A 15,796-nucleotide genomic window follows, 5' to 3' on the forward strand; every position below is an offset into this window, starting at 1 on the left:
GGGCAGCACCATTTCATGCACCGGCTGGTCCAAGTGAGTGATGAGAGCAAGCTGTGCACTAGCATGGCCACATGCATGCACTCTCTCTGCTCTTGACTATGGATGCATGTTCAAACTCCCATGGCATCCGTACAATAATGGACTGGGATAGTGAGCCAAATATCCCCTTTCTCCCTTAATATGGTTTTGTCAGGGTATTTTATCAAAGCAATGGGGAACAAAACTAAGAAAATACCTAAGCAATATATTTAATTTTTTGCTCTTGAGGTTCATAAGAGAATGGCATGTAATGTCTACACAGCTATCTGAAATGGCCTGACAGTTGCTTGTAACAACTGGACTTCTGTGAGAGCCCAGCACGCTTACCCAGCCTACTGAGGATGGGCATTTAATTTCTCAGATAGTTTCTGATCTATAAAATGCACTTCTTCAACATTCCTGCACTCCCTGCTGCACTGCTGGAGAGTGCTCTTCTGGATATGCTTCATGGAAAGCAGCTGGGCATGGCATATGCATCCTTGATGCTGTTTGATGCACCTGAGTGCTTCCCAGTGTACCTGCTCATTTGTGCTCCTCGAGCTCTGCTCCCATCCCCACCACTGCCAGTCTAGTGAGATTAGCATGCATTTTTATAGGTATGCCAAGAAAACCCCTAGTTCTACAAGGCTCATGGTAGGGCTGAGTGTAGGCGGCCAGCACTGTGCTGCCTTCCCACTGTTTCTCAGTCCCCAGAGTGTAACCACTTTGACCTTTCTTACTGCTGTGTGTCTGGTTTGCTGCATGTTTTATGTGTTACACACATAACACTTCAGTGAAAGGCTAAATGCAGTTCAGAGCTGAGTACAGCAGGAGGGCCTTGCCCACTGTTCCCTGCTGGGTGCTGTGGGTATGCTGGTTGCATCTGTGTCTGTATCTTAGCACTATAACCTATAAGAGGGCACAGAGAAGTACCCCACCATGGTAACCTCTCTGCAGGGCTCTGTGGTGGAGAAACTCTGTGATAAAGCTTGGGGCGGGATAATCACCATTGTGTGGGGTGAGGTGTGCACAGAGGTGGTTGGTGCCTTTTAGCTTTGTTTTTCTCTAGAGAAGCAGGCAGCCTCTGTGGGGTGGGTCAGAGGAGGGTTAGGGGCCTCCCAACCCGACCTCCAGTCTCCAGCCTGACCAAGTCCCCAAGGTTGTTGACCTTTCTTTCTTCTTTCTTCTATTTTTCAGTGCCCGAAGACCTGTCATTAGAAGAGCGAGAAGAACTTTTGGACATTCGTAGAAGAAAAAAGGAACTTATTGATGACATTGAGGTAAAACAGCAATAGCAGAGTGTCTTAGCATGTAGACCTGTGTGGCATACTGAATAGGGTATCTTCAGGAACATGTGAAATTGAGTCTTCAGTGTGTGTGTATTAGAAGCACAGAGACAGAAGAGGTAGCTTCTCCAGGCTGGTGCAGCAAGGACTGTCCATCCCAGAAAGCACAAGCTCTGATAGAGACTTCGGTGGGTCTAGCATTCCCAGTAGTTGACATGTGGCCTCAGAGTTACGAGTGTTAGCATAAACAGTGGCAACATGCTGCCCTTTACTCTGTATCTTATTCCAGGCACTTAGAGAGGTGCCTGTTATATCTTTGGCAGTCTGTGTCCTTTGAATGGACGGACAAGCATATTTGTTGGATTCTAACTGTATACCATATGCCTACTTGGTAAGGGCAGAATATAACAAATTTAAACAAAGATGAATAAAACCGATGGATAAAAACACTGTCTTCCCACAGTTGTGTACTTGACTCAGAGGCCAGGGTGGAGGGGATCCCACAGGACAGGAGATGAGTGAAGCTACAGTTTCAGAGCTGGGGGTCTGAGATGCTTTAGACACCACTTAGAGGCTCCCTGGGTCCTTCGGTGTGAAGCGCCCTCAGGAGAGACAGTCGAGTGGCTCTGCTGGAGGAGCTTCCTAGTCATTGTCATTGCCTTATGGGCCGCTGATTGTGGACCAGACCTTGTCCTAGACAGTGACTCCTTTCTAGGAACTTGTTTAAGTCTGAACTTGTTGGCACACACATAATAGGGTTCTGAATAAAATGTCTTTGTACTTGAGAGGTAATTGGCTGCTGTTTGGCTGTAAGGGTAGCCTGCACTCTTGGAAAATTTTTGCAAACCATAGAAGTCCTTTATCTAAAGAGTAAAGAATAAGAATGGATATTGTGTGGACAGAGCGATCATACTGCTCAATAACATGGGCCCTTCCCTGAACTCTGACTGCAGATAGGTGGAAAAGCCACCCAGTGGGTATTAAACCTTTTCTGTCCCCTCTGTTTCTGATGTCTCTGAGTTGGACCTTGTCTTTAGGGCTTCATGTCACTCTTTTAAAAAGAATCATAACTAATCACCACTTTGAAATTGTATTATTTTAAAGTATGTATATGTGTGGGGGTATATGCACATGAGTGCATATACAGAGGCCAGAGGTATGTGATCTCCTGGAGCTGGACCTGATGAGCCACCTGATAGGTGTGCAGGGATTGAACGTAGCTTCTCTGGAAGAGGGTAGCACAGTCTCTTAACTTCTAAGCCATTTCTCTAGCTCTGGGGGAGGGTTCATCTTTTTTTATTTTTAAATTGTCAGTTCTTTTATTATTATTAGTTTGTTGCTGTTAACTTGAACTAATTTTTAGGGGTTTCATCTTTTATGAAGTGACAATCATAAGACTGATTGGAAAACCTGATGTCAACCTAGACATATCTAGGTTTCTGCTTCCCTCAGAATGCAGGCTACCCATGCCTCTGGTCATGTGGGATGACTATATGATTTAGCTAAGGACCCCTGCCTGCCTGTACATGCTTTTATATTTTTTACTTCCTTCTTGATTTTTCACAGTTACTTAAGAGCCTGCCTAGTTGGACCCCTGTGATGTGTGTGATGAGAGATGGAAATTGTGTGTGGGTGTGCATTGAAAATGCATGTGCATGAGTGTGTGCCTGCATGAGTTGCTTGCTTGTGTTGTCTGTGCTGTGCTGCCTCTGACATTGAGTCTACCTTATTCGTACAGATGTTGGGTTTTGGCATCGTGATACTCATATGAGTCCTTGGGAAAGCTTGTGCCTGGAGAACATCAGGATGTCTCTGAGCCTATGAGTATAGGAGAGTTAAGATGCCCCATGACTCTTCTTTTCTGACAGAGGCTGAAATATGAAATTGCAGAAGTGATGACGGAGATTGACAACCTGACTTCAGTGGAGGAGAGGTAAAGCACTTGTGACTGTGTTCAAGCTCCTCCCCCTCTTTATTCCTGCCACCTCCTCTAGCTGTGCTCCGTACCTGGAGACTGTAGCAGGTGCGAGGGCTGGGCTGGAAAGTCGCAGCCTTTGGCCATCCTTCCTCCTGCCTCCTGTGTCCTCACCAACTTTGTAGGTTTGGGAATAAGCAGAGGGACTGTATCACAAGAACAGTACTCTAAAGTCATGTTTTTTAGAAAGGCTTTTCACCATTAGTCTTTCTGTTTGTTTCTTTTTCTTTCACCACTAGTCTTAGTGTTCATGAAAAACACAGCAGCAGCAGAGTCCCATGTGGAGGGCAGTGGGGTTCTGTGGGACACCAATGCTTTATGTCCCAGGTTGACCTGAGATGGAAAAGGAACAGGGGTGTGTGATCTGCTGTACTCTGTGAAATACTAATGATTTTTCAAAATTGTTTAAAACCAATAGCAAAACTACTCAGAGGAACAAGCAAATAGCCATGGGAAGGAAGAAATTCAACATGGACCCCAAAAAGGTGAGGAATAGTTCTGGCCTTCAGCAAGCAAATGGCTGACTCCCATGGCCTTGTGAAAAGATGGAGTTGATGTTTCAGTTTGTCACAAGCACCTGGACCTAAAGGCCTTTCTCACCGTCTGGGGCTCTGGGTGCAGTCTGGTTGCTGAGAGCTCCAGGTCCAAACACTCTAGTCAGCCCTATGGTGTCTGTCTACCACATCCAAGGGAATAGGGGCTTAGTCAGGCTATGGTGAATTGCTTAGTAGGTTTCACTTTGTGCCCCTTTTGACCTGAAAGTATTTTTATACTTTATAATACTTTATATTTTATAATTGTATACTTTATAATTTTATGTTAATTGCTGGTTCTATTCAACTATTTATAATTAAGTTGTGCTTTTATAGCACTAAATGAGCAAAAGCTCCTTTAGTCTACACATAAATTTTTTGCTGGGTTAAAAAAAATCATTTAGAGCCAGGCAATGGTGGTGCACGCCTTTAATCCCAGCACTTGGGAGGCAGAGGCAGGCGGATTTCTGAGTTCAAGGCCAGCCTTGTCTACCGAGTGACTTCCAGGACAGCCAGGGCTAGAAACCCTGTCTCGAAAAACAAAAAACAAAAAACAAAAAACAAAATAAAAAAAAAAAACCATTTAGTATTGTAGACTTGGTTGTGATACTTGCTTTAGTCAGCTTGAGCTGTTGTAACAAATACCACACTGTGAAAACCAGGCTGGTGGAGTGAGGTTGTAAGCCCAGTGCTGGGAGGTAGAAACAGGAGGGCCAGATGATACAAAGCTCACCGTCGTCTACAAAGCCAGCTAGAGGCCAGCCTGGGATGCATGAAATTATCATGAATGTGAATGAGCATAGCACCCAGGCTGGGATGTAAACCACAGACGTTTTCTTCTCATGGTTCTCCGGCCTGCAGGTCTAAGCCCCTGGGTGCTCACATGTTTGCGTTTGCTGAGGTCTCTTTTCTCCATGCAGATGGCAGCCTTCTTTCTGAATCTTCATGTGACAAGGCTGTGGAGGAAGCTGAGTTTAGAGCTTCTCTTCTCAGGAGGCTATACGCCTTGACCCCAGCACCTTGCCCAAATGAACTTGTCTCACTCTGATTACCCCACAGTCTCTGCCTGCACCAGCTGTTGCAGGTTTGGGCCTCAGTGTGTGAATCTTGAGGGACATACACATTTAGTCCATAGATACAGCAGATAATCTCACTTTGTAGCTCAGAACACTATTTATGCCTGTGTCTTAGGCGCCATGTTACCTCATGAAAGCACAAGGAAATGCCAGAGTAACTGGTCTCAGGTAGGAGGGACTGTCAGCCTCTGAGTGATGACACATTAAGCAAGGAGCTTTGGTTTTGTTCTGTGGGCTGGAGTCTCGAAGTAGCACTAGGGTTTATAAATAAATCAGGAAAGATTTGATTAGATCAAGGAAGTCTAGAACTGTATTACCAGAGAATGCTGTGTCAGGCACAGTAACAAAATAGTATCTTCTAAGGTTTAAAGGGAGAAATGATTTAAAACTGAGAACTCTGTCCAGACTGTCCCTAATGAAAAAAAGCAGTGACAGTTTTAGATATGCAAGGACTAAAACGTTAGTCACTAAGACCTTGTCTGATTATTCACTGAGAAACTGAGTAAATATACCTAAAAACAAGAAACACACCCAGAATTTAGAAGGTACACAGAGCTTGGGGTACTGGCTCATGTTTGTAACCCCTGTTGCAGGAAATATTAAAATCGACCAGCAGGCTTCCTGTGCTACTGCTAGCTATTCTCTGTCCCTGTGCCATCCCGCCTGACTACTCTCTGTCCGTCAGCACTCTGGCAGGGCTCAGAGCTACCAAGTTCTCTTTGCTGCCATGCCAGGCCCATGCAATGACATCCCCCTGCAGTCAGCCACCACAACTCTATGCTCTGGTACGGTCCTGACTCTGATTGTAGCTAGCCCCTGCAGCAGCTGATCACTGTGTTCCCAGCTCTGGTTTGCTTGTCTCTGGAGCCCCTTGTTCCCTCTCTGCCATAAACCCCTATAATCAGGGTCCCACATTCCAGTAAACCAGTAAATCAAAACTCCTAAGCTTGTAGTTAACAAGTCAGATTTATAGATCAATAAATTCTCAGTTCACAAGATGCCACCAATAATTTTAGAACCAGTTGATAATGATAAAAGCTGCCCATCTAGGTTAGGCACATTATCTCAATTATTCTAACCTTTATAATATCATAACTACCTGATATCATAACTATTTAAAGCCATGCTGGTTCAGGTTCTTCTTCCTGTCAGTCTGTCTCCATCTTGGCTTCCTTCTCCCTTCTCAGATGTCTCTGTCTCTGCAACTCTTTGCTCCATCTCCCTTTTCCTTGTCCAATCACAGGCCTCCTGCTGCACTAATAATGTAACTGAACAAGGAAAATCCTGCCTCAAACCCCAGTACTGGGGAGGCAGAGGCAGGAGGATCATTAAGTTCAGGATCTGGACCACAGAGTGTGATACTGTCTCCTAAAACAGCCACGAAAAAGAGATGAAAAGAAACCAACAAACCCCAAGTCTAGACAGGAAAAGAGTTATATGAAAAAATGTATTTTAGGAGTCCCAAATTCGCTCAGTATATTTTATAAGAAAGGAGAAAAGGAGAGGAACAAAGACAGCTGAAGTTTTCTAGATATTGATAGGTACATACAGGTTTAAATGTCAAGATTTTGGGTTACCATTAAAAATGGGGATGAAATAAGGCTTATAAGTTACCAGAGAAGGTAAAGTAAAGGAGACATGATCATGGCAGGTGTGGCCTGGGCTGCATAGTGGGATCCTTACACAAACTCTTCCTTCTGAAAGACCCCCCAAAAATCTACCAGCTAAGAAATGAGAGGAGTAGGTTCTAACAGAAACTTGACTTGGCTAAATTACCTAGGTTAGAAGTAAATGGCAGCCAGGAGTGGAGAGATGGTTCATGGGGGTTCAGCGATTGTGGATTGGAGACCCAGCACTCATGTGGTGGCTCACATCCACTATGACTCCAGTTCCAGAGAACTTGAAGCCCTTTCTGGCCTTTGCATGCTTGTGGTACACAGACACACATAGAGGCAAGGCACATACACACAGAAGGACACACCAGCACCTCAGTTGAGATGCCCTTAGAGGAAGACTGAAATGAAGAGAGGAGAAGAGGCACTGGGGTAAAGGCTGAGTGTGCTCTCCCATTTCTGCTGTTGACTACTTTTAATATTATTTCTTCTGCTGGGTCTGTTAACACAGGCCTTTATCTCAATACTTAGAAGGCGAAGGCAAGAGGCAGATAGAGACAGATCACTCACTTCAATGTCATCCTGGTCCACAAAGTGAGTTCCAGACCAGCCAGGGCTACACAGTGAAACCCTGTCTCAAAAAAAAAAAAAAATTACTAATAAGACATTTTATTTCTTTTATAAATAATTGTTTGTCTAGTACCCTATACCTTCTGTAACAAATTACCACAAACTAGATGAGTTAAGACACAGAAATATATCTACATACAGGAGATGAGGAATCCAAGCCAAAGGTCTAAGCAGAATACCTTTCAAACTTGGATGGAGAGTCTGTCCAGGCCTCTGCCTAGCTGCAGGTCATTGATGGAGAGTGTGCCTTAGCTGTGAGCATAGCCTCCAGCCTCTGTGCCTTCTCTTCTGAGCACATTGCCTCTCACTGTGTAGTCCAGGCAGGCCCAGAACTCACAATCATCCTGTTTAGCCTCTGAAGTGCTGCGATTGCAGGCATGTGCCACCACACCTGGCTTAACTGCTTTCTTAAAGAGTTCATCACTGAACTCAAAGCAGCCCTGCTCCCTTGTCCTCTGCTTCCTGTGTCTCATCCTGATGGAGCCTTTCTTACACCCACTTGCTTGGTCTCTGGCTTTTGACTCCACTTGTGCTTAGTCTGCATCAGACATTTCATCACTGAGCAGAGTTTAAAGAAAGATTAGATTGGGCCTATGGTTTTAGAGTTTCAGCCACTGTCATCTAGATGCTTTGGGCCTGAAGGGAGGCAGAACAGTATGTGGTGGCAGGTGTGGCAGAGGCCCTTTGCTCGTGGAGACAGGAAGCATAGAAAAGCAGCAGAAAGGTGTGAGATAGACCCTTCAAAGACGGGTCTCCATCAGCCCACTTCTTCTTCTTCTTCCATCTTCCATAGGACTGCTACCTTCAACCTATCAGCCTCGAAGACTCTTAGCATTAGTGAGGTCAGAACCCTCAACATCTAGTCTAGTCCAATCTAATCCTGTCTGGGAGCACACAGACACCCAGAGGTGTCTCTCACTGACCTGCATGTCTCAGTCCACTCACGTTGACAGGTCCCTGCCCTGAACTCTCAGCAGCTCCCTGTTTCCCATGATTAGGTCTTTGCTAGGATCCTCCTTGTGTCCCTCTGTGATGTAAGCCAGAAATGACCTTGTCTGACCATTTGGCTTTCTCACGTCTCCCCAGACAGTTATATTGATTCCTTTTCTTGCTGCTGTGACAAATGCCTTCCTCAGAAAGGAAGGGTCCCCTGGGCTTACAGGTCAAGGGTCAATCCATAGTGGGAAGACATGGCAGCCGAAACTCAAACTACTTCCACAGTCAGGAGACATGAATGCTGGCACTCAGCTAGCTTCTCCTAGCCCATAGAAAGGGTGCCATCCACATTCAGGGTGGGACCTTCCCTTTCAGTTCAACGTCTCTTGACACTCCCTCACAGACAAGCTTTTCTCCTAGGACTCTTAAGTGCTGTCAGGTTGACAGTCAAGATCAGCTGTTACAGTGACCTAGTTCTTTGGGAGGATTGGAGGCTCAGGGCAGGTCCTGAATATCTATCTATATAGTGTTTCCACAAAGTCACTGTGACCTGGCAGAGGCCTGGGGTTCCAGGGTCTGCCACTCAGCCTTGAGACTACAGACCTTGGAGCCCCAGGACAGGTAGGAGGGGAGAAAAAGCCAGAGGGCAAAGATGCAAGAACCTCTTAAGGGTCCTGGGACTGTCTGCCTGGGTCATCAGGCTCTTTGAGGGGGATGACTATAAACTCAGCCTTTGCTAGCACAGTGTCAGTGAAAGGAGTCTCCAGGAACCAGGTCTGGACCAGACCACTTTAGACTCTACTTTCATGAGCCTTTTGTTCCAGAATCCTGGGTGCTTTCACATGCCTTCCTGCCTGCCCTTGGCAGATTTCAGAGTAGCAAGACTTACCAGTTTATACTTACTGTTAGTCTTATGAGTCCTAATGTTCTTAGCAAGGGTTCTGTAATGCTGCAGTATTGACCTTTGACCCTGAGGTGTTAGGCAGTAAACTCCTGCCTAAGGTCCTGTGATTATTGCTCCTCCCTTGCCAGCTCCAAAGGTATCCCTGCCCCGTGTCCTACTGGCTGCTGGTTCACTGGCTCTAATTACTCTTAATTCTACTCACCTGTTTGGTTGGAGAACAAAGCAACAGTAAGGTTGGTTTTAGCCCATACTCCAGCACAGGCGTGTTGTGTTCCCACAGCCACAGGAGAGTGCAGAGTGTGTGTGGCTTTCACAGTAGCACCCAGGTGACATGCTCTCTCCCATTCCTGCCAGAAACACACAAGAGTTAATGTAGGGACTGTCAGATTTAAACGGCACATTACATGGCCCACAAATTTTAAATGTAAGTGTTGTAACCTCCTGACAAATTAAAAAGCAAAACCCTCAACCCAGAACAAACTGTACTTGCAGAACGTTGTAGGCCACCTTTCTGGGGCCACTGTTTCTCAAATCCATTCCCCCAGGTATCCTACACTATCACCAAAATTAGGTTTTCTTTTTTTAAGCCTTGCGTAAGCAGAATGAAAATACACCTGCCTGGGGTGGGGAGACAGGTTCAGTGGCTAGGGAGCTTGCTGTGCCTGAGGGTGGGGAGGCGGGTTCAGTGGATATGGAGCTTGCTGTGCAAGCTTGAGGACCAGAGATTGAGCCTCCAAACCCACATAAAACCCGAGTAGGCCTAATGGGCCCACACTTGAGAGGCAGAGACAGGAAAGCCCTGGGTCAAGGTAGCTAAGTAGATGGACTAGAATTGGTTGCTCTAGATTCAGTGGGAGACCCTGCCTCAACCAATTAAAAATGGAGCACAGTCAAGGAAGACATGAAAACAGCATAGGGCCTCCATGCATGAGCACATACATGTATACATGCACATATCTGCACCATGCACACAATAATCATATGCATTTACACACGTGTGCTCTTGTGCTGTCTTTTGCTGGGTCCCAGGTCTATGAGCTTCTCCTTCAGTTTGTTCTCTCCACCCAGTTGTAAGCTTCCATCTTCTATCTTTATCTTTTTTCTTACTGGTTGTCTGTTACTGTCTGAAGTTTTTGGGAATGCTAAATACGGCTGCCAGATGGACTGTGGGTGTATAAGGAAGCCACAGCAGGCGTAGGCCTGGGAGCCTCAGCTGGAAAAGCCTCTCTTAGTTTGTAGAAATGCATCTTGGCACGTGGATGGCAGAATTCCATGTGCTCTCCCCAGCCTGGTATAAGGTAGCTTGGCATAAACCAACTCTCAAGTTGTGTGAAAGTGAAGGTTTGTGGGTCCTGGCAGGCCCTTGAGATGGTGAGCAGCTGATTTGGGCTGAGGATGACCCATTCTCAAAACTGCTAGCTGTGCTATGCATATTCTTCAAGTGGGCATGTGTTTGGTTGGTGTGAGCTCTGGGGTAGTGTGCCAGTTAACATGTTTTTGGCTTCAGGTAACAAATACAAACCACCCTCCCAAATGGTTACACAATGGAGTTTATTTTCTCATGTAGTTGCTATGCCAATAAGTGTCTTCCAAGTAACAGGAGCAAGATGCTTATCTCAGTCACATGAGGGATACCATGGTGCTGGTCATGGCATAGACTCCAAAATGGAAAGAAAGAGGAAAGGTAGTAGAAGGCATCCCTCCAGGTTTCCATTTATGTCAGCTTGCCCAGACCTGAGTCATAAGGTCATTTAAAAGGGTTGATTTGGGGCAGAGTGGGAAGATCAGAAAACTACACAGCTACACATACCTGATAACCTGAGTTCCATCCCCAGGGTCTGATTCTGAAGGCTGTCCTCTGACCTCCACACATGCACTGTAGCACATGCACATCACGAACACATGGTCCACACACAATCACAATGAATAAGGAGGACTGGCCAAGTGACTCATCAGGTAAAGACACCACCAAGTGTGAAGACCTGAGTTCCATCCTCAGGACACCATGGTAGAAGGACAGATACAGTCCGTGGCAAGTTGTTTTCCCTGATTATGGCCAGTGCGTGGGCTCACACACATAAATATAAGTTAAAAATCATTTTTTTAAAGGTGGGAAGAGCTGCTGGAGAGATGTCTCAGCTGCTCTTCTGGAGCACTGAGGTCAATTCCCAGCACCCACATGGTAGCTCAAACCTTCAGTAACTCAAAGTCTCAGAGGATCTGACTCCCTCTGGTCTCTACAGGTGCTAGGCATGCATGTAGTACACAGACACACGTGCAGGCAAAGCAGTCACATACATATAATAGAAATACAAAGTTGTGAAGAGATTGGTGGTTAGGGGCAGGTATTGGGTTGCATAGCTGACAGCATCTCTCACTACAGCGAGGTTCTGTGCAGCAGGAACAAGATGTTTTCCCTAACCTTTACAAATCTGATAATGTTTTTTAACTTGCTTGTGTAATACCTGACAAACAGTGGCTCTTTCTTGAATGGATGAAACACACTATGGTATTTTGGAAACCAGACCATGTGGGCTCCATAGGTATCTGGCATTTTCACTGTGTCTAAAACTGCCGGGTTACTGCACAAATCATGTTTCCAACTCTGAAAATGGATCATGAGCAGCCCTCCTGACCTGCATGTTCCATCCCGAATTGTTTCTCAGGGCATTCAGTTCCTAATTGAGAATGACCTGCTGCAGAGCTCCCCAGAGGATGTCGCCCAGTTTCTGTACAAAGGAGAGGGCCTGAACAAGACTGTCATTGGAGACTACCTGGGTGAGAGGTAAGTTAAGAGGCCCTTAAGCCCCTGGGCTGCAGGCTGTAGAACAGAGGTGCTGACCCCAGGTTGCTGGTAGCTGAGTGTGGACACCTGGGCATTTGGGATCATACAGTACCAAATGTTAAAGTGGACCAAAGACCTACTTAGGAGGGAACGTAGGGTTGAACTGGATGATCTGGACCTCACAGGATTTCTTAGATAAACAGCAGAAGCACACATAGCAGAAGGAGGAGTGGATGACTGAGAGTCAGGTAGGTCTGTGTCCCATTGGAACCCTCCTCTGTCACCAGTGTCATTCCCTCCTGGCCCATGAGAGCATGTTCGCCATCTGCAGGTTGGCCCACAAATATCCATCTTCTCAGGGTCTCTCCACTGTTACTTGAGGTGACTTTCTCACCTCAGCTAAAGGTCCATCTGCTGGTGCTTTTAGTTTGCTTGTCTTTGTTGGTTTTTGAGATCAGGTCTTGCTGTGTATGTAGCCTAGCCTGGCCTCACTTAGATCCATCTTCTTTCCTCTGCCTCTAAGGGCTGGAATCACCATTTCCTGAAGGGCTATCTGCTATGCTTAGCTGGGGCTAAGTGGGAAGACGATGGCAGCAGGTGCCAAGAGGGGAGCATTTAAAGCCCAACACTGCCCAGTTAGGGCAGGTCTGCTTCTAGCTTATTACTAAAAATACTTGATCTAAAGTGGAACGTTCCCCAACTCATTCAGGGAGGCCAGCTGACACTAACCACACATCAATGAGCCAAAAGCCACAAACAAGTATCTTACGCCTATAGAAATGAACTTTTAAAAATAAATCAGCAAATCAGACTTATCAGTAAGTGAAGATTATGGATCAAGTGGACTCACAAGTGCCCACACAGTCTCAAGTGATCGTTTATTTGTGTTTAGTCATTCATTTACTTGCTGACTCCTGGCTCACCTAGCCCTGGGCAGTTAGTTCAGTCACATCAGTTACAGAGCTTCAGTGATGCTTAGTGGTACAATGCTTGCTTAGCATGCATAAGGCCCTGCATTCATCCTGAACAACACACACACACACACACACACACACACACACACACACACACACACACACCAATTAATTCAGGGCCAGCCATATAGATCACTATATAGAGTATATTATATATAGAGTATATATACTCTATATAGAGTATATTAGAGTGCTTGTATACTGTGCAAATCCTAGACAGCACTGCATAAGCTGGTCATGGTGGCACATACCTTAGAGTAAACAACAACACTCATGAGGACACCTCAGTAAATGTGGCAAAGGCAACATTTACGGTAGTTTCATGATAAAGCCCTAGATGGGGGTCTCTCTTAGCACGATAGCACGTGTCAGGCCTGAGGTGAGAGCGGAGCAGGAAGTCTGCCTGCTCTCATTCCTGCTCCTCAGTGCAGCACCACTGCTGTCAGCCAGGTCACATGGGCAACAATGAATAGAGTGCATGTTGGAGAGGTAGAAGTAGAACTGTTTGCAGATGACATGATCCATGTGTGTAGAGAATCCTACAGAAAGCTGAGCAGGGGTGGGGAGCACCCAGGGCAAGCAGGGTCGCTAGTGTAGCAGAGTCAGTGCAGGACCCTACCTCAGAAAGTAAAGCAGAAAGTTATTGAGACATTAGCCTCTGGCCTCTGCACATATGTAGCTAAACATACCTGTGTACCAACATACTTGCAAGCTGGCATGGACACACACCGTATATACATGATGTCCTGATTTCATTCTGTTGCTGTGGTATAACACGCAGGCCAAAAGCAACTCAGGAAAGAATGTATTTGGCATATACATCTATGTCTCAGCCTATCGCTGAGGGAAGTCAGAGCAGGAACTTAAGCAGGACACGGAGCAACATTGTTTGCTTTGCCTTTCTTACTGCCTCATGCTCAGCTGGCTGTCTCTCTCTCTTTTTTTTTTTAACTTTTTGTTGATTCTTTCAGAGTTCCATATCATGCACCCCAGTCCCACTCATCTCCCTGTCCCCTTGTATCCACCCTCTCTCTGCCTTTGCCTAAATGAAAAAAACAAAAACAAAAACACACAAACAAAATAAAGCATAGAAAACATCTCATCCTGCAAGCTATAGTGTGTCACTATACTGTATCCCATAGTATATCCCTCTGTCCACACATCTTAACTTGCAAATGTTCATTGCAGTGAGTCATTGGTCTGTGATGCCATCAGTGTTGTTGGCTTCTCACCAGGACTCTGGTCATCCTGTTGTTGTCCTGTGTCATGGAAATCCTATAGCTTTGGAATAGCAGGACTGGTCTTCTCATGTGTCTCAGCTGGTCGCAGATGATACAGATTTTGGGATGGGCCAACTCAAAAGCCCTGGAACTGGGCCTGGTTGGTAGCTGGGCTGGTCAGCATGCTAGCTCTCCCTTTCCCACAGGACCAGGGCAAGCTCTCCAGCACTGCTCTGGCTAAGCCACCCAATGCCACCATGAGTGGGAGGCAGAGTCAGCTCTCCATCCCTCATGCCCTCAGGGCTTGCTCACCTGCACCCACACCTCCAAATCTGCTCCACTGTTCCGCTTTAGCTTTCCTTTGTAGCCCAGGTCCACTTGCCTAGGGACAGTACTACCCACGGTGGACAATCATTAGTCAAGAGGATCTCCTACAGACATGGCTACAAACCAGCCTGATTGGTACAGTTCTTAAACTGAGGTTCCCTTGACCCAGTAACTCCAGGTTTTGTGAAGCTGACAATAAAACTAGCCAGGACACACACCAGACTGTGAACAAGCAAGTTCAGGGGGGTTGCAGGAGTCAAGTTCCATATACCACAGCCAGTCGTGTTTCTGTGCAGTCTCACCTCAGCAAACAGAAAGTAGTTCTGTAGCATTGAAAAGACCAGGAGTGAATTTAGCAGAAGACATGCAGGCAGCCTGCAACCTGAAAGGATTCAAGTAGTGCAGAGATCTGAGTGGATGGAAATCCAGCCCACGGTGACAGTTGGGAAGGAGCCTCGCTGCAGTCAGCACCCCCCCCACCATGATCCCATACTCTTACCAAAACCCCACAGAATAAAATTAAAATTATACTAATCAATAAAGTGCAGTGCTGACATAAAGACAGACATATAGAAGATTGTGGGCTGGAGAGCTGGCTCAGCGGGCAAGAGCAGGAGCTCAGCTGAGGACTGAGTTGTATTTGCGACTCCCACGTCTAGTGGCTTCCAGGGCCTGGTGTCCTTTTCTGACTTCTGCTGTACCTGTACATCCCCCTCCCCTGCCGGTCACACACAATTAACATAAGGATAAAATTGGTCCAGAAAGTGATAGAGTGGGTCTGAGAATTGAGAAATAAACACTTGTGTTCAAGCCGGGCGGTGGTGGCGCATGCCTTTAATCCCAGCACTTGGGAGGCAGAGGCAGGCAGATTTCTGAGTTTGAGGCCAGCCTGGTCTACTGGGTGAGTTCCGGGACAGCCAGAGCTACACAGAGAAACCCTGTCTCAAAAAAAAAAAAAAACTAAAAACCAACCAACCAAACAACAACAACAACAAAAAAACACCCTTGAGGGACGAATGGCCCCAGCAGGTGACTTCAGGTGACATCTGTGAGAGACATCAGCTCCTCACTAAACATGAAGGTAAGAGGGGTCTGAGACACAGATGTGAAGCTTCAAATGCTTAGAAAGAACCATGAGCAAGTTATCATGAGCCTGTTCTTGCAAGAGCTTTTTAGGTCTAGTGCCCAAAGCTTGAGCAATTAAAGAAGATAAGGTAAACTGAAGATCACAAATTTTTTTTTAAAAAATTTAAATGCTTATTTGTGTGTGTGTGTGTGTGTGTGTGTGTAGTGTACTGTGGCACTCTAGCAGATCAGAGGATAACCTGTGGGTCCTTTTTCCCACATGGGTTCTGGGATCAAACTGCTTCAGACAATACTATTAAGAAAGAAGGAAGAAAAAGAAAAGAAAAAAAGCTGGAAGTGGTGGCTCACACCTTTAATCCCAGCACTTGGGAGGCAGATGCAGGCACATCTGAGTTTGAGAACCTGAGTGGGACAGCTCCTCCGAAGAGCAGCA

General features: G+C 46.0%; 1 protein-coding gene across 1 annotated transcript in view; it reads left to right on the forward strand.

Annotated features, from left to right (window-relative positions):
- Positions 1 to 15,796, forward strand: part of Cyth3 (cytohesin 3) — a 66,054-nt gene that overhangs the window by 35,954 nt on the left and 14,304 nt on the right. Inside the window, exons 2-5 of the mRNA XM_031338647.1 lie at positions 1,216 to 1,298; positions 3,173 to 3,237; positions 3,698 to 3,764; positions 11,638 to 11,756. Coding sequence (XP_031194507.1) covers positions 1,216 to 1,298; positions 3,173 to 3,237; positions 3,698 to 3,764; positions 11,638 to 11,756 — 334 coding nt within the window. The remainder of the gene's footprint in view (positions 1 to 1,215; positions 1,299 to 3,172; positions 3,238 to 3,697; positions 3,765 to 11,637; positions 11,757 to 15,796) is intronic.

Source organism: Mastomys coucha, unplaced genomic scaffold (assembly GCF_008632895.1).
Source record: "Mastomys coucha isolate ucsf_1 unplaced genomic scaffold, UCSF_Mcou_1 pScaffold22, whole genome shotgun sequence".
NCBI classification, from domain to species: Eukaryota; Metazoa; Chordata; class Mammalia; order Rodentia; family Muridae; genus Mastomys; species Mastomys coucha.